This window comes from Anastrepha obliqua, chromosome 1, assembly GCF_027943255.1.
Source record: "Anastrepha obliqua isolate idAnaObli1 chromosome 1, idAnaObli1_1.0, whole genome shotgun sequence".
NCBI lineage: Eukaryota > Metazoa > Arthropoda > Insecta > Diptera > Tephritidae > Anastrepha > Anastrepha obliqua.
This window is the reverse complement of record NC_072892.1, coordinates 81,249,364-81,274,777: the sequence shown is the minus strand read 5'-3', so window position 1 is coordinate 81,274,777 and position 25,414 is coordinate 81,249,364. Positions and strand designations below refer to the sequence as shown.

At 36.1% G+C, this 25,414-nt stretch overlaps 3 protein-coding genes across 3 annotated transcripts in view; 1 reads left to right on the top strand and 2 right to left on the bottom strand.

Moving 5' to 3' along the window:
• LOC129235637 (uncharacterized) overlaps positions 1 to 25,414 on the top strand; it is a 181,604-nt gene that overhangs the window by 113,569 nt on the left and 42,621 nt on the right. The gene's annotated exons all lie outside the window — the stretch shown is intronic.
• Positions 4,000 to 4,892, bottom strand: LOC129235556 (uncharacterized). Its single transcript, XM_054869460.1, has 3 exons — positions 4,878 to 4,892; positions 4,617 to 4,806; positions 4,000 to 4,571 (listed from the first exon to the last, which is right to left on the bottom strand). Exons 1-3 carry the CDS (start codon positions 4,890 to 4,892, stop codon positions 4,000 to 4,002), a joined length of 777 nt encoding a protein of 258 aa, XP_054725435.1.
• Positions 15,213 to 17,564, bottom strand: LOC129235555 (phospholipase A1-like). The gene is made up of 3 exons (XM_054869459.1): positions 17,479 to 17,564; positions 16,067 to 16,244; positions 15,213 to 16,004 (listed from the first exon to the last, which is right to left on the bottom strand). The coding sequence occupies exons 1-3, from the start codon at positions 17,510 to 17,512 to the stop codon at positions 15,224 to 15,226; spliced, it is 993 nt and encodes a 330-aa protein (XP_054725434.1). The 5' UTR covers positions 17,513 to 17,564; the 3' UTR covers positions 15,213 to 15,223.

Below are 25,414 nucleotides of genomic sequence, written 5' to 3'. Positions count from 1 at the left end.
TATTTAGGCAAAGTGAATTATACATTCAGTGAATGGTAACCACGGTGGTTGACATACGTATCCTCATGACATTTAGAGCCAAAATCGTCATATGTGTAAAAGTGATAGCCTCCCATAAACGGTTAACCTGCTCAAGCCAAAATTTCTTTTGCCACATGCCGTTCCACTAGGGACATAAGAAAACTCAAATTTGCGCAAAACATAGATAGGTTGATTACATCGGTAACACGATGTATGCTACGGCTAACGAACGACTCAAGGAAATTCCCCATCACTAACTTACAGATCGTTGATAAAATCCAGTAGCAAAAAATTGCAATGCAGCTAGAACCTAGTAATATAAGGGCCGAATTTAGAACTTTCAGTCGAAATTCTAGAACCTCTAAGTTGACTGCCAAGAAATTAGGTTTTCAGCCAATTTTGCGTTAGTCCAAATATTTTCTTAAGCTCCCCTGCAGTCGAACCAAAATAAACCAAATATTCAAAAGTCATATCCGCCCGGTGACTGTTTAATAAACGTAATTTCATCGTTTTAATTAAAACCATTAATTCTTATTTTCTTCTTTGAGTTAATGGCACGAAAATTGTAGCCGTCTAATTTATGTACCTACGTTAATCGACTTGTTAATCAAAACAGCTGATTTTGTCTTACCGATTTTTGCTATGAAATGGGCAACCGAATATCAAAATGGTAAAATTGTGGTTAAGGAAAGATAGGAATGCGAATATCATTCAGAGTGTTAGTGTTAGTGAATTCCACTACGGAATTCGAGTTGTTTTTTTGATAATTTTTTTTTGTTGACGTTGTTATGCCTTTGCTTCCATATAACGGATGCTGCATATTTTTTATATGAGGAAAATGAATAATACCACCAGTAAAAAAATGCGCAAATGCCTCAAGGAAAAAAATGATAAAAATAAACGAGATTTTTCAGCAACCTTAAACTTGCACATTGTTATATTAAGATTTAATAAGCTGCATAAAATACCAAGATCGTAAAAAAAAATATAAAAGCAGAGCAGTTTTTCTAAAAATTGTGAAAAAGGTAGTGAAATTTTAAAATCTTAAGTTTTGTTTTGGGTTTTGTTGTTGGCCGTTCTTTAACGTTCAGTTTCGCGCTGAGTGAATTTGAGAGAGTTTGTCAATCTATAAGTACTAGGGTAAAATTGTGTACCTTGTATCTAGTGGCAAAAACCATGAACTCTGTTTTACGTGGGTTTAAACTTAAGCCACAGCCTGTGATCTATCAGTTGAGCTGACCTAGTGCCCTTTGAATGATCCAAATGATCGTGTTAGGACACAGTCCTGATGCCATTACCACGATATCATCAGCATACGCCATCACTTATATAATTGGCGCGTACACCCTTTTTGTTTGTTTGAACGAGCTTTTCCTTCAACTTATGGTGTGCGTCTTGATATTTTTACATAAATGGAGGAACTCATAGTTTAAAGCCGACTTAGAATAGCAGAGATTTTTTATGAGGAGTTTTTTCATAGTAGAAATACACTCGGAGGTTTGCCATTCTCGCCGAGGGGCGAAAAAAAACTTTTTCTACATTTTGGTGTTTCACTGAGATTCGAACCAACGTACTCCGAATGGTAGTCATGCATCAAGCCATTCGGCTACGGTGGACGCCACCACTTTTACCCCACCTCTATAGACTTTAATCAAGATTTCACTTCTCATACACAACCAAAAAACTGGAGATAATATCCCTCCCTGTGGAGTTCCCCTATTGGTCCTCTTAGTTATGTTGATATTTTCCGTATAAGCTTTGGTGATCCTGGTTTTGATGTACTACGAGTATAAACTTTTTATAAAAATATAATATAAGAAAATTAAATAAGAAATAAGCCAATGGTTAAGACTTAACATTATGCCGCGCTGCGTTTATTGTGCACGCAGATGTGTTTTCATGTGTATTTGGTACTACTAAAGCTAAGTTGCAAAACTTTTCCCAAATATTTTATTTATTTAAAACTTTTTATACCAATTTTCATTGCACAATAAGACACTCATATCGAACATACCCGTAGTGACTAAAGACATAAACACTCTAGGCCATTCTGTACGCAGAAACCATATACTCGTACATATTTCAGCTCAATCAAAAAAGGTTCGTCTGTTAAAACGCTCTTTATGGATATACCTGTGGGCAAAAAGTAAGGTGAATTTGGTTGTAAAATGAAAAATCTTTATTTATTCCCGTAAATCAATTTCATCCCCTTCAAAATAATCCCCTCCCGATGAAATACACTTATGCCAACGATTTTTCCAATTCCCGAAACATGCCAAATAGTCCATTTCCGGTATAGCACCTTCAGCACCTTCTTCGATTCAGTTTTTATCTCCTCAATCGACTCGAAACGCGTTCCCCGGAGTGGTCTCTTGAGTTTTGGGAATAGCCAGAAGTCACACAGAGCCAAATCAGGCGAATACGGTGGTTACGGAACGATATGCGTAGAATTTTTGGCGAAATGGTCACGAAGAACGAGTGCAGTGTGAGACGGAAATCGAAAAAAACTGTCATCATGACCTTTTTTTTTGAACGACTTTGATGTGCTCTTTTCGGTCTGGCCTCGCCTTTAGCACGATATTCGTTTGATTGGTCGGTTGTTTCAGGGTCGTAAGCATAAATCCACGTCTCATCTCCCGTAATGATGCATTTGAGCTTGTCCTGATAGTCTCAAAAGCATTGTTTCACACACATCAACGCGACGACTTTTTTCCAAGAAATTGAGAGTTTTCGGTACCAAACGAGATTTGACTTTTGGTAAGCCCAAAGTCTTTCAAAATGGTTTCCACAGATCCTTCTGATATTCCGATCATATCAGTAAGGTCTTTAACAGTCAACCGACGATTTTTGAGCACTAACTCCTTCACTTTATTGACGTGTTGGTCATCTGTTGACGTCGATGGTCGTCCGGAGCGCTCAAAGTCATCAACACGTTCTCGACCCTCTTTGAAGTCTTTGTACCACTTATAAACATTTTTCTGCGACATGGTCAATCCAACAAATGCCTTCTGCAAAATGCTACACGTTTCCGCAGCCGAAATTTCATTCCGCAAACAAAATTTGATGGCACTTCTCTGCTCAATCAAATCAGACATTGTAAAAATCGAAAAATGCACTCTTGGTCGTTTGGTAAACACAAGCGTAATTATATTACTGATAATGAAATTCACATGAAAGTTGGCCCAGATGTTATTGACAGTGCTGTCAACTCATGAAAAAAATAACTAGAGCGAAATTTGAATACCGCGAAGTTTGACAAATAAATTCACCTTACTTTTTGCCCGCAGTACAATAGGGGCATGGTGGATTTGACAGATTTATGGTCTTTTAGAGTTATGTAGGGTATTTGAAAATAGAATCTTCGTGTGCCACCAATTAATGGCTGCATTATTTACATCCAATAGTCAGGTACTTCAACCCTTTTCAGGCTGCATCATTCTCAAACTAGTAAATGAGGTCAAATAATGTCAACTTACTTTTGCATTCTACTTTACATCCTCTTCTTTGCCGAGCCATGCCTTCTCCGCCTTTTTAGTTAGCAAAGTAAATATTAATTTTACGACGTTCACCTTTCGTTGTTGCTTCTTCCCGTATGCTCTTGAATGACTTTCTGTATGCAAATTAGTCTTTGAACGAATAAAAATAACGAAAAGCATGCACATGGTGAGAAACTCGGACAGCCATTCGCGGTTAAACAATTTATCTTCTGCACTCTATTAACGTCAGATAACGAAGGTCAGGGCTGAGACTGCTTGAATAGTCACGCATAGAAACAAAAAAGCGAATGTCGTAAAAATTTCATTAATTTTTTTATTAACTATTTAGCTATAAACATACATATGCATGTATTCTATGCAAAATCAAACTAGTTGTAGTTCAATCATTAATATTATACAATGAGGGAAGATGAAATTTGTCTAACTTAAATCGAATAGTCTTTGCAGCTCGATTTTGTTGCTACCTTATCCAGTTTTCACTTTACAACTTGAGGATTGGCAAGTAAGCAGCGTTTGGTGCTTGTGGTTGACTGGCGGGAGGAATGTAGGTCTTGGAAGGTTCAGCAGGTGGGATGTACTGGTTCGAAGGCGCGGCAGGAGCAGCTGGTGCTTGGGAAGCGTAGTTCAAGACTGGTGCCACACCACCGTCATGGGACAAGGAGTTGCCACCCAGATCGTTGTATTGTTGTTGGATGGCATGTTGTGCATGTTCAGCGTCTTCGGGAGTACGGTACTTCACGAAGTGCACCTCGGGTTTGTTGGCGCTCTGTCTGTTGAGGTTTTGCAATTGTTGAGCCAAGCCAGAGACATCGTTCTGCTTCTGCAAAACGTAGATGGCGGTTCTTTCTTCCCCAAAATTCTTAGCTAATTGGAGGGCTGCATCAGAGAGACCATTGTTTTCGGGTCCCTTGATGAAGATAACGCGCAAATTCTTCTTCAAACCGGAAGCCAAGTTACCAAGAGATTTGCCATCATCGAAGTCGGCTTCGGGAGCGGTGTATGTAAAGAATTCCTTCTGTAGTACAGGTTGAGCGGGAGCGTGGGCGCCATGACCTACAACAGCTGGTCCGCTGACCGGACTGCCAAAGTCACCAATACCACCACCGCTGAGGGGACCTGCCAAACTGCCAATACTACCGCCACCAATCGGTCCCCCCAAGTTGGCATCACCACCAACGGAACCACCGTGTCCACCAAGTGAGCCACCTGCGCTCGGGAAAGAGCCTACGCCGGATCCATAGTTGTAGCCACCAACATCAGCACGCACCACAGCAAACAAAGCTAACACCTATAAAAATGTTAATATTTGTAAAAAAAAGGTTGCTGCAAACATTTTAGGGAAAGTCAAATGTTACTCACAATAAAAGTACGCATTTTCGTATTTTGCTATTCCAAGTCTTAGATGCTCAACTCGAGAGGCGTATATGGTTTGTGATGCCAGATACAAATCTCACAGGTATTTTTATACTCGCATCAAAATTGAAATTCAACAGTTTAACCCAGCTACCGAATAAATATCGAAAATCAATCAAACTCATACAATATTCAAGTTCAAATCTCGCAATCGGGACGATGGTATTTGCATATTCACTTAGTGCAGATAATTTTGCGATGTATCCACATAGATAAGGCGAAACGATGTGCCGGGCGTAATTATGAATTCATTCAACTTTGCGAATTAGTTAGATGATTAAAAATTAATGCATGCGGCTTTTCGATTGTCAGTAAACGCCCAGCTATGCAAGCGAATTAAAATAAGGTCAATATGTCTCGCAGCTGTGCAATGTGAATTAATCTAATCTATGCATAATATGCAACAAAAATTTACCCTGGAGTGTAAAATAAAGAAAACATAATTTGAATAATTTCCCTGTATATACGTGCCATATGGGCAAATAAATCCACTTTAAATTAAGTTTGGCAAAATGTGGTAAATGCCGGCAAATTGCATATACCTACTATAAATTTAGTTTAAAGATCAAGAAAAGTCCGAATATCGGTTTTGTGGTCCATCAAAATTCAAGAGATATATACGGGGTGTTAAAACAAAATTCGAAATATTTAAGGGGGTAATGACGGGTTGCTTAAAAAGGTTTACAACTTTTTTTCAAATAATGGGAAAAATCACACAAAATCAATATTTTCGCTTTATTAGCTTGTACATTTTGTGGCACTTGTAATATGGGAAACCAAGACTGCGTCTTATTAAGACCATCTGGTTCATCAAAGTTGATTTATTATTTATGTATTTATTTATATTAAACCTGCAGTACGATGTACCTTACAGACTAAAAAAAATAGTAGGTATAGAAACAATTTTATTTAAAGTTGAATTACTAAAATCCGGTTTAAATAAAGAAAAATCCAGCTGATGTGAATTTGGCAATGCGTTAAGTTCCCGAAGTGCGTTACTTACAAATTCAGTTTTGAAGCTTTCCCCATAGAACGAGCAAACATTTCAATGATTTCTTTGAGGAACATTAAAGCTTACCCTCTCAAGTAAAATTGAACAATCAATGATAGCGGTAATTACTTATATATTATAATCTATTTTCTAAAGTACTTAATTTGATTAGTATTAGCCATAATACCGAAAAGGATTGGCACCATACATGGCAATTGGTTTCTTTCTGTGTTGAAATGAAAACTGCCAACCATTCCTGCAGTGAGTGTCGAAACAAATTTCAACCGATTCTTATGAATCCACTTTTTGATGCCATGTAAATTATTTCAATGTTCTAAGAAAATTATATTTAATAAAACGAAAATAAAATTTGTTTAATGAAATTAAATTAAAACCAAATCAAATTGGAACAATTAAACATTTAGTGGAATGAAAAACAGATCGTCCCTTATTTTCAGCAAATACATCTAAAGTTCCTTCCATCTCTTTAGATATGAATAACGTATAGACTGCCCCATTCAACTGCTTTTTTGGCGTCATACTTCTCAACCCCTCGTAAATTTTACGAGCTTCTTTTAAGCAAATCAATAATTATATTCACTGAGAGTTTCGATATTTTAACACCTTTTTTCATGCCAATTAATTGCGGAATAAGTGCATAATGTTTTTATATTTTCTTTTATTTTACAACGATTTGTTTGCTGTTTGGCAAAGGGTAAGTATTCATTCGATAGAACTCTCTCTGCTCTACAAAACTTTGTTAATTCTATTTTTGAGTTATTTAATTTTTTTTAGTTTTGAGTTTTAGAAATGGAATACCCAGGAAGCAAAAATCAACAATTTCGACACCTGATTTTCTTTGCTTTTCATCGAGGTCAAAAAGATGCCAAGCAGGCCGGGACATTTACGACGCGTATAGGAAAGGTGTCATCGGTGAGTTTACAGCAGAGAAATAGTTTGTAAAGTTCAAAATAGGGTGACTTTGATGACAACGATACGTTCCACAGCGGAAGACCTTCTGAATACAATGAAGAACGTCTGAAATCACTTTTAAAGGAGAACGGTCGCCAAACCAGTCGTGAATGGGCGAAAAAAATGAACTGCGATCATAAAACGCTTCTCAATCACTTTCATTCAATGGGACTTACCGAAAAATTGGGGGTCTGGGTGCCTCACGACGCCAACAAAAAAACAAAGAAAGTCAGCTTGAAAAGAGTGGGTGGCTCCAGGAGATACGCCAAAGCCGAGAGTCAGGCCGGATCTTCATACAAAGAAGATCATGATATGTGTATGATGGATCTGAGAGGGCATGATGCACTGGGAAATATTCGAAAAGAATGCCACGGTCAACAAGGAGTTCTACATTGCCCAGCTCCACCTCGTGAATGAGGCTATTCGATTGAAAATACCTCATCAAGATGGTCAAGCCATACTCCATCCCGACAACGCCACGCCCCATGTTGCACAAGTTGTCAAAGCCACACTCCAAGAGCTCGAATGGGAGGTCCTTCAGTATCCGCCGTATTCTCCGGACCGTACATACACTGCTTTTCAACGAATTTCGAAAGCGAAGAATTTGCTGTCATTTATTTTTCGCGGTGTGTTTAAATAATGTATGTATTTATATTATAAATTTTAGCCAGAAACATGAATTAACAAAAACGTCAAATGTGTTTTTTCTAATACCGTTCGTCATTTTGATAGATATTTAAATGTCCACGCCTTTGTTATTTTGACTTTTATTCATTTTATGTGTTCCATTAACAGAAACGCTGATTTGCATTATTTTTTCAATTAACTGCCGTACATTTTTTGTAGTGAATACGCGTACAACAAATAACAAACACAAATATTTCGCTGCTTTGCGGTTTGTTTGCTTAAATTAGTATAGATTTTAATCTGAAATAGAGTCAGTAATGTCAATAAGCCTTTTCTCATTTATTTTTGTTATGCAAATTTGAAATTAATTTGCTATGGTTTACGCTGTACTGTGGTTATCACCTGTGTGAGCAATTATCATATGCATACATACATACATATATTATATGTAAATATATTTGCATTCACTTTAAAAAATACAAAATACAAATTTGGTCTACAAACTAATACATTTACCTGCTGTTAAATTTTAGAAACCCTAGGCATCAATAATTTAATTTACTTTCTTTATTAAATTTGGTTTTCAAGGAAGTTATTCAATGGAAACTTAAAATGTTGGCATAATAAGAAAGTTAGTAGGCAAATATAGAGCCTACGTGATGACAGAAATACCTTTTATTTTATATTGACTACTCTTTAGCACGAATAAGTTTAGAAAGCTTTGCGACGTGCCGGATTCGCTTTATGATCTCCTTTCTACTAGTTGCTTAGAGCTAATCAATCCTCCCACTCTAGCTTGTCGCAGAAAAATGCTGGACATACAATTGATTAAGCATTTTGGCTTAGAGTGCATTTCATTTGACAGAAGTTAAACTTAATATTCCCTCTCGAGTACAAACACTTTTTAAAGCCATGTAAAGGAAATTACGTATTGAATGAACCAATTCGATACGTTTGCCGAAATTTTATTTTTCACTCCATCCCTTTTGACCCTTTGCAATCGGCAAATTTCTCTGATGGGTGTACCGATTAGTTGGAGCAAGTTAAGCTTTTCGAAATTATTTCTCCCTTAGTGATCTACAGGGCCGTGGAGGTAAATCCGGAATGTTGAAGTTAAAAACAAAACTATTGGATATTTATACAAAAATAATTTTATTTGCACTTAACTTTGTATATTGTGAGTACACATATCATAGTTGAAAATTATTCAATGTAACCTCCATCTCGTGCTATTACCTGCTCCAGCCGGGACCTAAAGCGCCCACAAGCGTCCTCTTTGTCCAATGTGGTCATCACTTCCTCGATGGTTGTCTTCAGAGCGTCCTGTGCCCCACACGTAATAATCAAGAGGATTGCAGTCTGGGTTTGAAGGTGGCCAAAAATCTGGTGACCAGTGGTAGGGTAGGTTATTCTGGAGCCAGGCCTGAGTCTTCTTGGCCTTGTGAGCAGGTGCGGAGTACTGCTGAAACACATATTCTCTTCCAGCAGCCACGGGGTCCATCCAGGGTTTAACAACTTGCGTTTTTTTGTAACCAAACCACTCAATTATCTCTTTAGGGCTTTTTCCGGTGCGAAGTGACTCTAGTATCGCAGCTCTTCTGTCCTGCTCTCGACTCATAGTTTCACTAGCACTTACTCCGGCACTCCAATGTCAATCAGGAATCAATACACTAAAACTATGTCCCTTTATCAGCGGTTTTATATATAAGTAGTGATCCATATATATAAAAGTTTAATTAATTAATTTTTTTTTTTTTCAAAAAAGGAATGGCTCTTGTTCTGAAATTTAGATTTTGTACATGTTTATATACTCGTACATTACCTCTTAATGATATCTTGTCGGCAGTCTGGGGGAACTGACTTTTACGTGACTTGCGAATAACACCACTGTCACCTACGCCTCTCCTGTTTATTGGGCATGAGTAGGGTAACCATTTAAATACAAAACAACTAAATACCATTTGATACTAATGCATAAATTTAATACGGCGTTTTTATTTTGGCGTTCCTAATTTCCACAAAATTTTGTGTTTAACATGCGAACTATAGCATTTCTTCTTCTATCCACTGCATCAAGAAAATATAAAACAAAGCAAAAGAATTACAATAATTCAAATACCGATCGCAGTAGTGGTACACAAAATAATTATGAATGTGGTACAACCCAGAAAGTATAAATATCGGGAAAAATTTTAACATTTTGTAAAGAAGAAAAAATATACAATTCAATCCAAAGCAAAAGGTTCTTTTTATTAGATTACTTCGAAGCTCGCGCTTCCACCTTATCACAGTACCTCATCCAGACCTAGTTCCCTTATTAAACTCAGGATAACTGTGTTGTATTGAGCGTATCTCTGACTGCAGTTGGGCGAGATGTCTCAACCATCTCCGCGCTTTAACGAAGATACATTGGAGTCTGCAGTGGCCTATGGGAATGCCCGTGAGCATTCTCCATTCATCCCTGGGGAGAGGTATGAGTTTTTAAACCCCTTTTGATTGTAGGGGTTTGCCTTAGCTCTTCAATCCTAAGCTTCTTCTTGATTGTTTGTTTTTGTTGTTGTTAATGTTATTGTTTTCATTGTTAATGGTATTGTTTTCATATACATACATATTTACACCCTATTTATTCTTTTGCATATTGATGTTTTTCTACAAATAGAAGGACCTACAGTTTTATGCTGTCTACGAACGGCGGATGATTTTTATGAGATGCTTTTTACACAAGTCATGTTTATTTTTGAAAATATATTGAAAATAATTAAAAAAAAAGCTATTACAAATTTTTTTATATAAAATCTTAATCTAAAATCTTTAACGGTGCTTCAATGTGTCCTTACAAAAGCTATAATTTGGCAACTTTCGTACGGGTTTGATTCATTTACTTGATCAGTCCAAGCTCTAATTCTGAAAATTCAGTTCAACTGACATTTTCCTGGAAATTCAAAGGGCTTCTTTTTGTTTTTCACCTTATACTCACTTAGGAGTCGTTTCCTCTGTTTTATGTGCGTTTATGTACACTTAGTACCTGTTAGAAGGCAAATAATTCGTTTAACTGACCATAAAATATGCATACCAATATGTCAACTATTCTGCCATTAATCGAACATAATGTGCAGGAAAAAATACGTACTTTCTGTTTTGAGTACCTTCGAGACTTTTGATACAATCTCCTTCAACTTTTATTGAGCTGAAGAAACAACAAATATGTCAAAAATAGGAAAGGCAAAGAAAGAGTAAGCAGAAAAATATCCGCTCTACCATATAAATATAGAAATAAATTGAATACTTGATTCGTGTAGCAGACAAACGACTAGTCCGGTGCTACCCCCTGAACACAAAAAGTCCGGGAAGATCTACATATCATACTTACTTAACGTATACTTACAAATCAATGCATAGTTTCGGGAAAGAACTTTATTTGCGTACTTATATACATAAGCATATCGATGGTTTTCGAGAAAAGTGACATAATTCAAAAATACAAAATACTGCGGTGGGTCAGTTTTCTAGATAATTGATGCGCCAATTCGATCACCTTACAAAACGACACTAACGCCATCTCTCAGAATTGCTTCAAGATTCGCTTATGACGCTTTTCCAGATAAAAATATATAAACTCTGTAGTTGATTTTTGCTTTTAACGGCAAAACTCCGAATTTGAGTTAATTTTGAGTTGTGTCGCTTTTCTCGAAAACCATCGATATATACAATCAAAAAGGGGTGCTTGGGTTCAAACCCCCAAAAGGATAACACTTCTCATAAAAAAATTATACAATAGCTGCTTTCAATTCACCAACCACCTAGGATGTAGTGAATAAAACAAAAAAATCGCCTTGAATCCAACGTTGCATTTAATTTCCATTATTTTCGTTTTGGCAAACAGTAGTTCACCTGAAGTATACAGCGCATACAATTGTGATGGCTTAAACTGTCTTATGATCGATGGCTTAAACTGTCTTATGATCGATCTTTAGCCCCTGGGCGATGCTACAACTACTAACATATCGATTAACTTCGATTATTTCTGTGATTTTATCGACATTTTCGAGGACGGGCCAGCCCGTGCGAGGTGCATTTTTAACATCGAAAAATGCCTGAATGGAGTCAACGAAATCAAAATTGCACGTAATTAGCTATTTTAGTATCGGTACCATAAACACCATTCACAATTTCAGCTGCCTGGCTTGCATTTTCTCCTTTATTAAAGAAAAACTGTAAAATGTACCGAATTTTCTCTTTGTTGACTTCCATTGTTGACACCCTGTAACTCACAACTGAATGGAACAAATAAAAAACAGTAAAATAATTTTTTTAGTGTGAAATGTCACGTTGAAAACGAGCATAAACTTTTGATTGTTTGATTCATACTTTACGAGATATCGATCACTACAGTCATCTACCGATGACTTTCCCCAAACTAAAATTGTAAATAAAAAAATATTCCTACTTCAAATTGGTAGCACGGTCCTAAGCATATCGCCAGGGCCGTAGGGAGCATATCCGGGCCCGGGGGAAAATTGCAAATGCGGGCCCTTTCCAATTATGTCTAATTCATATAAATACGTATAATCTCGAGTCCGGGCCCCTCTGAAAACTCCGGGCCCGGGGGAAAAAGTATCCGAATTTGCGTGCGCAGAAATGGAAACATACTGGTATTGTGTGCGACATTTGTGGCAAGAAATTCTCTCAAACTGGTAACCTGCAACGACATAAAATACGACACACCGGCATAAAGGCGCACAAGTGTCAGGAATGTGGCAACGACTTCTTCACAGATAAAGAATTAAAAGCACATATCGCACCCTAAATAAAGGGTGTTTTTTTAGAGGTTAGGTTTTCAAGAAGAAATAAAACGTATATAATTTAATGTTATGGCCAAGAATTTAGCTTTATTATAAAGATAAGGGTTTGCCATTATGTTTTAAAAATGATTTCGGGCAAGTGGCCGCCGCGGCTGGCTCGAATAAATTCCAGCCGAGAGGCCCAATTTTCGACCACTTTTTGCAGCAATTGGGGCCGTATGTCAGCAATAACGCGCCGAATATTCTCTTCCAAGACGTCAATCATCTCGGGCTTATCTGCGTAGACAAGCGATTTCACATAGCCCCACAAGAAATAGTCCAGCGGTGTTATATCGCACGATCTTGGAGGCCACGCCACAGGTCCACGGCGCGAGATAATGCGCTCACCAAAAGTTTCCTTCAATAAATCGATTGTTGCGTTGGCTGTATGGCATGTAGCGCCGTCTTGTTGGAACCAAAGGTCGTCCACATCAACATCGTCCAATTCAGGCACGAAAAAGTCATTAATCATGGCTCTATAGCGCTCTCCATTGACTGTAACATTATGGCCGGCTTCATTTCTAAAGAAATATGGACCAATGATTCCCTCTGCCCATAGAGCACACCAAACATTGACTTTTTGAGGATGTAACGGCGTCTCAGCAATGGCTTGTGGATTATGTTCACTCCAAATGAGACAATTTTGCTTATTGACATACCCATTCAACCAAAAGTGAGCTTCATCGCTGAACAAAATTTTCTTCGATGCGTCGCGCGAACCGAACCATTATTTTCGTAATAAATTTGCACGATTTGCAAACGTTGTTCAGGTGTAAGTCTATTCATTATGAAATGGCAAACCAAACTGAGCATAAATCAAGTGACAGCTGTCAAAAAGACCATCTACGAAAAAAGTAGTGCCAACTTGAAAACCTAACCTCTAAAAAAAACACCCTTTACAAAAGGGTCACAACTCAAAATTTTCCACACTCGAGCTTGACTTGTTTACAATAGAACAGAAAACAAACTATGTGACATATCACGCTGAAATTTGTCATGTAAGCTTATAACATTCCTACCAAAAAACAAAAAATGTATTTTTGCCATATGTCATCCGCGGACCGTTTTATTGATAACGTCTCGTTCATATTTGAGCAGAAGACACATTTTGAGTTGTGACCCTTTTGTATTTAGGGTGCGATATGTTGCGCCATACAGGCGAAAGACCAGTAGTTTGTGAGATATGCGGAAGACGTTGTCGCGACCACGGGGTATACAAAGCACACATGCGCCGACACACCGGTGAAAGACCTGCAAAATGCGATGTTTGTGGCAAAGCTTTTTACAGTTTCCACGATCTAAATGTGCATGCGGTAACACATAGCACTGAACGACCATTTGCATGCGACATGTGCGGTTCAACATATCAAAGAAAGAAGTCTCTTCGCGTGCATAAAAAATTACATTCTAAAGATCGTAAACACGAATGTAAAGTGTGCGGCAAAACGTTTGCACAATCGGGACGCTTGAATGCGCATATGCGGACCCACGTTGCAGCATTGAGTCGGAGTATTGTGGACACTAGCAACGCAATTCCTGCACCTGTAGTTACAGATGGTGTTGGCACTAGTACCAGCATGGGTCTTGCAGGTGCTATTGGGGTAGGTCTTGGGACAGATGTCAATCCAGTTAACTCTATTGGAGAGACACTATTGGGTGTTACTGGTGTGCTGAGTGGGACCGGCTCAACAATGGATTCTGCCACTAATTAGATTTATTGAGGATTCGCTAGAATATCACTGTATGTATGTACACATGTATGTGTTTGTATATGTTTTGGTATAATTTCAATTAAAATTTTTATACTAGTATAAGTTCATCACAATGTGCGAGTACAGCTTACTATTAAGGGCACTATTAAAATAAAATAAGTATTCAGACATACTTATGACTATTTCTTTCATGATTTGCATTATAAAATCTTCAATGACATGTTTTCGTAGTATACATATAAATACATATGTTTTGAGAAGCTTTAAATTATTCTAAATATCATTCGTGTCATCTAGACCGAAAATATGGTACGAAGTTAAACCGATTTTCTATAAAATAACATAAAATGAATCAGGCAACTGCCTTAATCGTGGTACATTAAAAAAAATTAAATTAAAAAAAAATCAAAGACAGCTGAAGTGCCTAATTCCAGTGGATAAACGGTAGAAAATCTGTGTAAAAAGAAGCATAATATTTAATATGGGTGTACATTTTCCTTCGTCCCATGCATCTCTTATACGCTAAACTATCGCTGTCTTTACGCCATGAGTATCTATATGCATATATGGATATTCCGAAGACCGGCATCACCGAAATCTAATTTTCAAGCTGCTCTGAAATATCAAAACAATTGATGTAATTTCGAAAGTGTTAGTGCAAACCTGGATGTAATGCCAGTTTCTTGATCTCTTTGAAAGTTTAATTATTTTTCATTCACAATAGATTTAACTGTTATTTCTCGGCAGTGCTGAAATTCCGCTATCCGCTAATGGTGCTCACACTCACCAACGTAAACGTACGCCCGTATCAACTGACACGATGAAACAACGATCTACGATACTACGGAACGGGACGTTGGTGAGAATTGATTTATACGGGCATTGGTTTTATAGTGTCAGCTGATACGGGCGTACGTTTCCGTTGGTGGGTGTGAGCACCATAAGTCTAGTTATCAATCCGCATCAGTTGCACTAAGATAGTTGTCTCAGTTGCCTGAGATAATTCTAAATTAAGTCAGATTAACGCCACCGCCTGCCTAGGCGATAAAAGGTAAAAATTTATGCTTCCGCATTAGTTGACGGCAAACATGAAATTATTTTAACTAAAACATACTTAAGAGAGACTTTACCAGTAAAACATTTATTAGATTATACTTCAGGAACGTTAACAACATATTCAATACTTTCATTATTACCGCTTCTATCACCCAATACTCCGAATGGCGATTCTGAGTTTGTTGTGAAATAATATATACCAGCTCTTTGATCAATCTGCAGTGGATCACCCAGTTTCACTTGAGTTACAATTTGGGTGCAGCCACCTTTCGATGAAATATCATCATAATCGCCACATTGGTACATTGGCACAAATCCGTATCCGCGTAAAGCTTCCGCATACAAAGATATGCAGCGTGCATGCGAGCACACGCCATCTAAATCTAAACCACAACCTGGTTGTATGCGACCCCAATTCGGATAGAATGCCGCTGCGCCAATGGGTTCTGAGAATCCTTTAAAATTGCTGTTTGTATGTATGCTTATCACAAACTTGGCATCATCACTGGAGAGACGACTTTCAGGATTATTATAGCTGTAAAGCGGAGAAGCTGGGTCCAAGCCTACAATCCCAGCAATCTTCCCACGCTTTACGCTCTTGCCGCAAAAGCCTGCGATGTGTGCACCCAAACTGTGGCCGATCACCACCACTTTGTCATAGTTTAAGTTGAATTGTTCATGTAGGAAATCCAATAACTCGGCAATATTTTCGCCTACAATGGGCGCCTTCGCACGGGCAGATATGTAATTCAATTTGGCATAGGGATACCAATCAACTGAAATTATATTGTAATCCTGTTGCGTGAAATATGCTCGATGCAGCACGCCATTTGGTGAAGTCGTATATGAGCCACCCCAGCCATGAATCAAGATTCTGAAAGATGGATATGCTTTATGACAATATCAGCTATTTTATAAAAGTAACGGAATGCTTACTTTGTATGACGGCCTTTGTCGAATAGTGATTTTTGTACCGAGTCCTTATTGTCAATGCGTAGCTCTTGCGGTTCTTCCGGATTTGAAGCAGTGTAAAGGTAGAAACGAACATTATCTGTGACTTCAGCATCGACTGTATCCAGAGCGTTTTGACGTAAAGGAAGCGCGCATGTTGTAGCTTTGAAATAGAAAATCAATTGGTATTAAAAAATGTGTGCCATGCATACACCTACGCACATATAAAGAAATATTCTTCGCATTATGAACTTTTTTCAAGAAGAATTTAAAACATACTATTAAAAACTACAAAAAAAAGGAAAAAAAATACTACTAAAAAAGAAAAAATATAATAAATAAAATTATGTTATAATAAAAGACCGCAACTCAACTCTCAAAACAAATTAAGGAGCGAACTGCCAAAATTCCACTTGCAATCTATCTGTGTTGTACACAACATATCTTTGTCAGGAGTTTAGGACGAGCTTCTGCTCCAGTTTGTGGTGTGCTTGTTGACGGGATTAGAGATTTACGAAATCTCTGGTTTGAATATCTTCCTCAAAAAGTAGTCGCCCGTCGTTTTGGGGTCTAACGAGCCTTTGCTTTGAATAGTGGAATGGACCCATTATTGTTAAGAACTCAGGACTCTATCGATAAGAATTTCTGACGTTCGGTTCTATTTTAGTAATTTTAATTTTTATATTATTTAAAAATTTAGTTTTTATATTATTTCTTTGACATGAACCACTGTATTGGTTTCGCTAAATTATTTCAACATGTTAGCACTGCATAAAAATAAATAAACAAAGTGTATCATCAGTCTTATTTTGGAAAACCTGTTGATTTGAAAACTTTGGTTGAAGGGGTCTCTATTTCATCGCACATCACTGTACATATATTGCATACGAATTCATAAAATAGTTCAATAAGCGAGTTAAACTTGCAGGAGAGATAAGGAAGAAACTCGTATCTGGTGATTACCGTCACAGGAAACCAGATACCATTAATTGCAACCGCAACGATTGAGTGATCGAATGAGACCATTATTGAGCAGATGCGACTACTGCTGCACAGTAGTTCCCATGACCGCCGGTTATACGTTACAGTAATAACTCGGTTTTTTTCCGACCAAGGACTGCCACCTCAGTAATCCAGCCCGGTCTAGTGAACCGTTTATCGCTGGTGCACAGTCACTTTCTACCTTTGAAGGTTCCATAAACTCGTAAAGATGTCTCTTTCACAGAAACAGATGCACTTTTTTCACATCACTTTTTTTAACTGACTGAAAGTTTAGGAGTTTCAACGTCCTTGACTAAAATCGGTAATAGTTTTTTCAAACGTTTAAAAATGGATTAATCTTTCATTCAGAATCCGGGAAGTTTTCTAATAACTTTAAATGTACCACTTATACTTACCTAAAAAGCCGCAGAGCACTAATAGCCCCTTCATGTTCAACTGATCACTGAGAGAAGTCGACTCACAACTTACACGTGACTATCGTACTTCCATGCATTTATAAATACTCAATAAATATTGAGCTGATTAGATTTTGTATAGATTTAAATTCGGCAGTCATATTTAGTGATTATCGCCTTGATTGAAGTACAAGTATTGTTGTTTTCTTTGATCGTACGCACGTGCAGAAAACATGTACGGGACTTAAATTATAAAAAACGTTAACTTTGTGTCGAGAGCACGTGCGTACGATCACAAGGTTAACGTTTTTTACAATTTAAGTCCCGTACATGTTTTCTGCACGTGCGTACGATCAAAGAAAACAACAATACTTGTACTTCAATCAAGGCGATAATCACTAAATATGACTCTCGACACAAAGTTAACGTTTTTTATAATTTAAGTCCCGTACATGTTTTCTGCACGTGCGTACGATCAAAGAAAACAACAATACTTGTACTTCAATCAAGGCGATAATCACTAAATATGACATGCATAGATAATATGCCAAGCACCTAATAATACGTTCACATATGCACATATCACCTATAAATCCACCAAATTAATCTACCCGTTCACATATGGCAGATTACCTGCAAAATCTACAATCAGCTGTCAATACTGCTTGAGAGGTTTTTCTTCATAGAAATTATTTTGTCTGAATATTTCGGTGTTTTTGGTTTCTTTAATTATTATTAATGATATGAAGAAAATACAAGGAGAAGGAATAGCTAATTTAATTGCGCGATTGGCTGCTAATAATAAACAATTGGAGGAAATCCGTATGAGACGTTTACTGAGGTTACATTTTATAGTAAGTAATAAGAGGACAAAACGTTTATGGACACACGCTTTTTTCTGTAAAATGACTCCCTAATTAATAATATTTAACAAAAATTTTTTTACAATTATGTTTACAGCTCTATTTGCTTTGCCGGCATCCATTTTATTTAGTTTTTATTTTGATGTTTCTCCTTACTTTCGTAATTATCGATAACACAGAAAACACAGGGTTGTATGTCAATAAGCATCGTTATTATCCGGGATTATTTTATAATCTCAGATTTTGGGAGAGAAATTTTGTATGGGCCATCGCGCTTTCTGATTACAGATTTTGAGTTAAGCGCGAAAAAGTAGATCATCTACTTATATGTGAACGTGTTATAAGCTAAAACTCCATAACAAGCGTTGCGGGCGCTGTAGTTTTCAGCGCTTTATTCAGCTATAAGAATCGCTATGAGCTTTGGTCTGGAGTTCTAGCTTTAGACTTGCGAATGAAATAGTAACACGCTTGTTGCTGCATTTTTATTTGGCAACTGAACTAATCCATTTTCAATCGGCAATGATAGAGCAAATAACGTTGATTATAAAGTATTTAGGAGACAAATTATTATAATAATTACAGAAAATATAACCAAATTTGGTAAATATAATAGTAATTAAGTTTTTATTTTGGATGCGCATATACACCTATATACAACTAGAAGGAAAAAAAGGGAAGAAATTTACACCAAATGCGTTATCTCGAAAACTAGTTAAATTTTAAAGTTGCAACCAATCCATAAAAAAAAACTAAACGGCTATTTTATTTTCTTTCAGCTGCATTAATTTCGTCCAAATTTGGTTTAAATACATGATTAGTATCTATTAAATATGGGCCTCTGCTTTTCGCCAAGCGTTAGCCAGTGTCCTTATGTAGCGAATAGAAGATGCCTATTATTATTAAGAGGTTAGAGATAGTAAGAGGCTCCAAAAAATATGGTGATTTTCAATAATTTTTTTTTTGCTAGTCAATTGCTTTATTTTACAAAAATAAAAACTTAGCATTAATACATCATGTTTCGACTTGACTTTAGCAAAATTTCAAAAAAAAAATAATAATTGTAAAAGTTATTGCTGTTTGTGGGGAGCCCGTTTCTCTAGAAGTCCCTCGCGGTGATCATCACAAGTCCTTGGATATCCATCTAAAATCAATCGGACAAGAGAAATTAGTTTTAGATAATCTTGTGCCTGATCGAAGCTTTTTTTTTTATACTTTAAGAAAATGCAAAAAAAAAATCAAATTTTTTGAAAATTCTGACTACTTCTAACCCCTTAATCAATATTCAATTATTAAAGGTTTGCTCACTAGTGGCATTCGAATTTTGACACTCCCTTACAAAAGGTTGTATTTAAGAAGGTGCATAAAAAGGAAAAAACTAAAAACTTTTTGGTAAAAATGGTAGCAAAATAGTATTTTGTTACTTAAATGGAAACAAACTGCGAAAGGCTTAAAAAATATTATAAATTTTAATAATTATAATATTTCAATGTAAATAATGGTATAGATTGAAGTGATTAGCGGAAATTGCCAAGTCTAATATTAAAACAAGAAATTATTTCACATAACTCAAGATTTTATTTTGTGAATTAATTTTTAAATTTAAAACCAATCGCGAAGTTTCGCCAATATGAAACTATTTTGTTAAAAATAAATAAATAATTGGCATGTACAATTCTGTTAGGTGTTTCGCCGAGATCCTCCTCCTATTTGTAGCGCGCGTTCCAGAATTGGAAGGCCCTACAGTTTTAAGCCGATTCCGGTAGATGGTTTTTTATTAGAAGCTCTTTCATACTGGTACTGTGCCTTTCTAAGCCCCCTCTGGACACTTCATCCATCCATAGAAAGGTGGGCTCATTGGAAACAAGTTCTGCCAACTGTTTTATAATGAGGTCTGCAATGCAATCGATTCCGTCGGGACTATCCAATAATTCTCCCTGCTGTAACTCTTTAGCAAACGTCAGCTCTTTGTAAACCATGAGTTCCGTTTAAATCATCACATCATAGGAAATAAAGCTTTGTAAATTCTCCATCTCGATCTCGGATTGCGTCAAATACTCTATCATGTCCTGACTTAAGCGGTATGTATTCCATGTCATACTACCATAGTCCTGAATATACCGATGAAAACTCTTGAGCGAGTTGTTGCTCGTAAGCAGTCCATTTTGAAAATGAAATGTTTTTTCTACAAATTTTACTTTTCCTCCAATTTTAGTTAAAATTTCTAGAGCTAGCAACCCAGTGTCTTGCTAAGGGAGCCGATTTGTCAAGAGGGAATGAGAAAGCTGCTTACTGAGCAAACCTTTTATTATTGAATCATGGGTTTTCATACAGATTTTCCCTATAATACTTCGGGGCTTGACGATAATGCTTAAAATAAAAATTTGATAATTTTTTGTAGTGATAACTTATTGATGATATTTTGCAATATGAAGTCCGAAGAAAGGCTGAAAAGGAATTTGACACAAAAACAGAAAAAATATATTTAGCTCTTATCAAGTGAGAGGCTGAAAGTATGACCTCGGAAGACCGGTTGAGTGGGGTAACACTTATTTATATCTGTAGAGGCTCAAATTATCACGGTGGAAAGAATGTAAAATGTAAATAATCGAAATCAAATTTTATATATTTTTACTTTCATGCCACTAAATATCTCTATTTGTTTCAATGTTATTTGGATTTAATTTATTTTTATTGAAAAATATATATATTATTTTTTTTGTATTATTATTTTTTTCTTTTTATTATTAATTTTCTCACTTTTTATAAACAAAGTTTGCATGAAACTTCTAAATATTTACTTGCTTTATATTATTTCACAAAACCACGACCTAATCCGCCTTAAAAAATCCTAGTTGCGCGTCTGTACATACATAGGTATATGTGTATATATATGTATGTACGTGGATCGATGCATTAATCAAAAAAACACTTTTTGTTGTACATTTTAATTTTCTATCTATCTACTATGCTGACTGAACAAATGTGTGTGTGTGTATGTAACACCAACGATTGTGCTACTACCCCTATTTAGTCACACATTAACGTTTGCTTTTAATTAAGTATAGTTTTGGGGTGCATGCATGCACATACAAACATTTTATGTTATGAGAAGAGCTAAATTTTATAAAATCTTAAAGCAAATTGTAAAATAGAACATTAGCTTAATTACGGCAAAGCTACGAAGCGCAAAATAAAAACATAAGTCAGATATAAAAATAAACTTTAATGAAAGGCAGCAAATGTACAATTAATCCGCACATTACACTTTCATACGCGCCATTGCGTCTCAATATCAGCCACTCGAGTTCACGCACACAGAATGTAGCGCAGTGACTCATTACCCAGCAGGAAAATCCATTAATTCGAAACTACCAAACTACCGTGGAAGCAGAATAATTGCCCAACTTTTGAATAGCGTTGAGTTAATCATTAGTGACGAATTTTTGTGGAGTTTCCTGAAAGTTCGATGTTATGCAAAAATCCAGAGTTAAGAAAAAGAAAATTACAGATAGTCTTAAGGCAGAACCAGAAACTGTCAACAAGGTCTTCCAAAATTAGTTTGGCTGGTTGGGGTACTACGAGACCAGACAGGACAGCCACAAGAATGAAAACATGTACCATAAATAATACGCGTATGGATTTTTGTTGTTTTGAATTAGTTCTCAACAAATTGAAAACTTTATTTCTGTTCATCTCATTTTATTTTTATACATATAAATAAAAGGAGCCAGTTCAGATCAAGCTGATTTTCTTGCGGGGATAGATATCCCTATAATTTTTCTTCACTTACATACACACATACATATGCATGTATTAAAACAAACTATTGAACAGCTACAGCTACACACACTTTAAAACCTTTCTTTCCATACAGTATCAACCTCGGTTCGTATATGAACACAACAGCACACATTCAAGTTGACACTTTTACCCGAGATTCTCGTGAAGTATTTATTTACAGCAAATAAAGCTAATAGGAAGGAAAGTACCAGAACATACATATTTGCATACAAACATTATGAATGCATCGACTCACAGTAGACGTATTCATACAAATTGTTGGCAAAAATAATAGTGAGGTAGGAATTTTGTTAAAAAGTTATTTTAAATGAATAAAAGCGTCGAGATTTCAAAAATTTAGCAACGTACGTGTAAATTTCACTTTTCCTTGCATAAGTTTCTTAAAACATTTTTAGAATTTTAAGGGGCATTTGGTTGGGTTCACAGATTGAGAAAATAAGTAAGAAATACATACAAATTTATAAAATATTATTATTACTGTTGGCTTAACGCATGCTGAGTCTTTAAGTTGTTGTTTGCGTTAAATAACTAAAGCATTTTCTCAATATAATAAAAGCTCAATTTTTTTTATTTGGAAGGAAACATCCAAATCCATCATTTAAAGAGATATACAATCGCAAAATCGGAATTTTCTGAAGATTCTGATTAAGAATTTTGAAATAAAAAAAATTATTGAAGTTTTTTGTATTGTTTATATGGGTTTTGTAAGAGAATGAATGATTACATTTTTAAGGTACGGTTACTTGATTTCAATGCGTTTATTTTCACTCATTTAACAGACATTTCTGTTGGTCTTTGCATGTCAAATGGTTGCCACCATTTAGCACGTAAAAGTTATCTGAAACAGAAAAATTCAAAAAGATTTACAAGTTTGGTTATCCCGCTATCGTTCGATAGATGGGTCGAAGCTTGCGGTGAGTAAGACTAATGCTGATGTCTTACGGACGAACTTTAAATAATTGATATCTATACGCAGTTATTCTGATGTCTGCGGAACTCTATTGCATAGTAATCTGTGGTAGAGAATGCCCCTAATTCCGTATACTTGCACCATGCGATTTGTAGGTAATCCAAGGTATGATTCTGGTGCTATTTAGTCTATGCTATTCCGAAGATTTTATGTTCGTAGACACAGAAATATCACCTTTTAAGGGTTCACGGAAATGATATGCAATTTTATTGCCAGGGATCCTGCCTCTTGAACCCTTATCATTTGATAACTTATTTCGTAGGATGATGCGTGCGACATTTTAAGTCTCAGCCCCTGCAAAAAAAAATTCAAATTGATTGGACAATATTTATTATTTTTTATTTCTTAAAGATAATTCGTTTTAAATGTTGTTGTTGTTTTCAATGGATGTAACGCCTGCTCTTGGATGGCTTGGAATTGCTCTTCAGCCCAAACACAGGTATTTTGCTTATTGACGTAGCCATTAAGTCAAAAATTGGCCTCATCGTTGTACACCATAAGTTGGCCTGAGCGCGCAATGAACACTTTTCACAGAGTGTCGATTTTTATATCCTTCTTATCGGCATTTGTAATTTAATGCGAGTAATAAGCGGCCGCCGTAGCCGAATGGGTTGGTGCGTGACTACCATTCGGAATTCAGAGAGAACGTAGGTTCGAATTTCGGTGAAAGACCAAAAAGTTTTTCCTAATAGCGGTCGCCCCACGGCAGGCAATAGCACACCTCCGAGTATATATAATAATGCGACGACAAAAAAACTTTGATGCTATTGAAAATTTAGGCTAGCTGGCGGCGACTCAAAATTGGAATGAAAAAGATTCTCATAAAACTCTGAAAAAGGAATAGTTCTTTGTTTATCTGTATTCAGAATTATAGAATCATATAAAAAAAATAAATCCATAAAAAATAGTCCAGATATCAATAGGTTAGTATAGCATAAAGTATGGCATTTTTATATGTTTTAACATGAAACTTTGGAGGGTTCAGTAACTATAAAAAACATAATTTTAGGTTGTATTCAACAACACTTCTACCCTGAACAACATAATTTGTTCGAAATGTCTTCAATATGGCACCGCAAAAACGCATAAAAATACATCTAAAAAGCAAAAACGAACAGTGCTCAAATACAGGGTGGGCCATATAGTGTTTGATTTTTGAACCACCTATTTTTTTCATAATGGTAACACAAATGACATGTCAAATGTGTTCATAAATTACTTAAAGGTTTGACATTTGCGAAATGGGACACTATACGCTTGAACAAAATTGGGAAATATTGAAAACCTATTTCCAAAGTGGTGAGTCTTCTTCTTCTTCTTCCGCGGTTACAGCAAATGGCGAGCGTTACCGTGACATGCTCAACGAGTTGTTTCCAAAAATTGAAGAGGATGACATGGAAGACATTTGGTTTCAACAGGACGGTGCAACTTGTCACACTGCCAAAGTTACACTCGAACTTTTGGCTACCGTTTTTGAAAACCGAATAATCAGCCGAAATTCCGATATCAGTTGACCGCCTCGGAGCTGAGAGCCCAAAACAATCGAAAATGTGAAATAAAAAAAAAAATTTGAAAAAATATTGATTCGTTTTTTTTTATAGCCGGTTCAAAAAGCAAATTTTATATGGCCCACCCTATAGCAGCTATGGGAATAGTAGCACAGCAACAGAAGCGAAAGGAATAGCAGTAATTGGAGTACACATGAATAATTTCCGAAGCAGCGCTCCGGTCGATTCCAAGATCTTTATTAGTACTCCAACTACAGAGAGCACTTAAAATTTGAGTGACTATTGCTCTGAGCTACCTGCTCCACTACTCATCTGATCAAGTTCAGAGCAGTAGAGCAGAGCAATGTTTTCGTAGAGATTGCTGCTACGAATTAATTAATGCAAACACTGATTATATGAAATCTTCCGATAACCTGTTTTATATTGTATATAAATATTAGGAATCGTAATCATTATACATTAAAACATTGAATTATCACTATCTGATTTTTATTTTTTAAGTATAACTACTATATTTACTGACTATTTCTTTTATTAAAATTATTTATTATATTTGATTTTTTTTTTCTTGGATAACGATTTAGTCTTTTTTATATTTTTGATCGAGGGACGAATTCTGATTTGGTTTTTAGTTTTCCCGTGCAGCAAAATGATTATTTCAATTATATGTTTTTCGCTCAGGAATAATGGCTATCATGTGATTTATATTTTTTCTCTTAAGAGTAATGATTGGCACCTGAGTTTTATTTTTACTTATAAAGCAAAAAACTGAAAATTTTATATAATATAGACTA

What these genes read in the sequence shown, in the direction of transcription:
- LOC129235556 (XM_054869460.1), bottom strand. An exon ending in AGGTCCCCTCAGCGGTGGTG is followed by an intron (nt 4,572 to 4,616) that starts GTATTGGTGACT and finishes CAGCTGTTGTAG; the next exon opens with GTCATGGCGCCCACGCTCCC.
- LOC129235555 (XM_054869459.1), bottom strand. Translation starts at nt 17,512, where the DNA reads ATGAAGGGGCTATTAGTGCTCTGCGGCTTTTTAG. An exon ending in AGTGCTCTGCGGCTTTTTAG is followed by an intron (nt 16,245 to 17,478) that starts GTAAGTATAAGT and finishes TCTATTTCAAAG; the next exon opens with CTACAACATGCGCGCTTCCT. An exon ending in GACAAAGGCCGTCATACAAA is followed by an intron (nt 16,005 to 16,066) that starts GTAAGCATTCCG and finishes TCCATCTTTCAG; the next exon opens with AATCTTGATTCATGGCTGGG.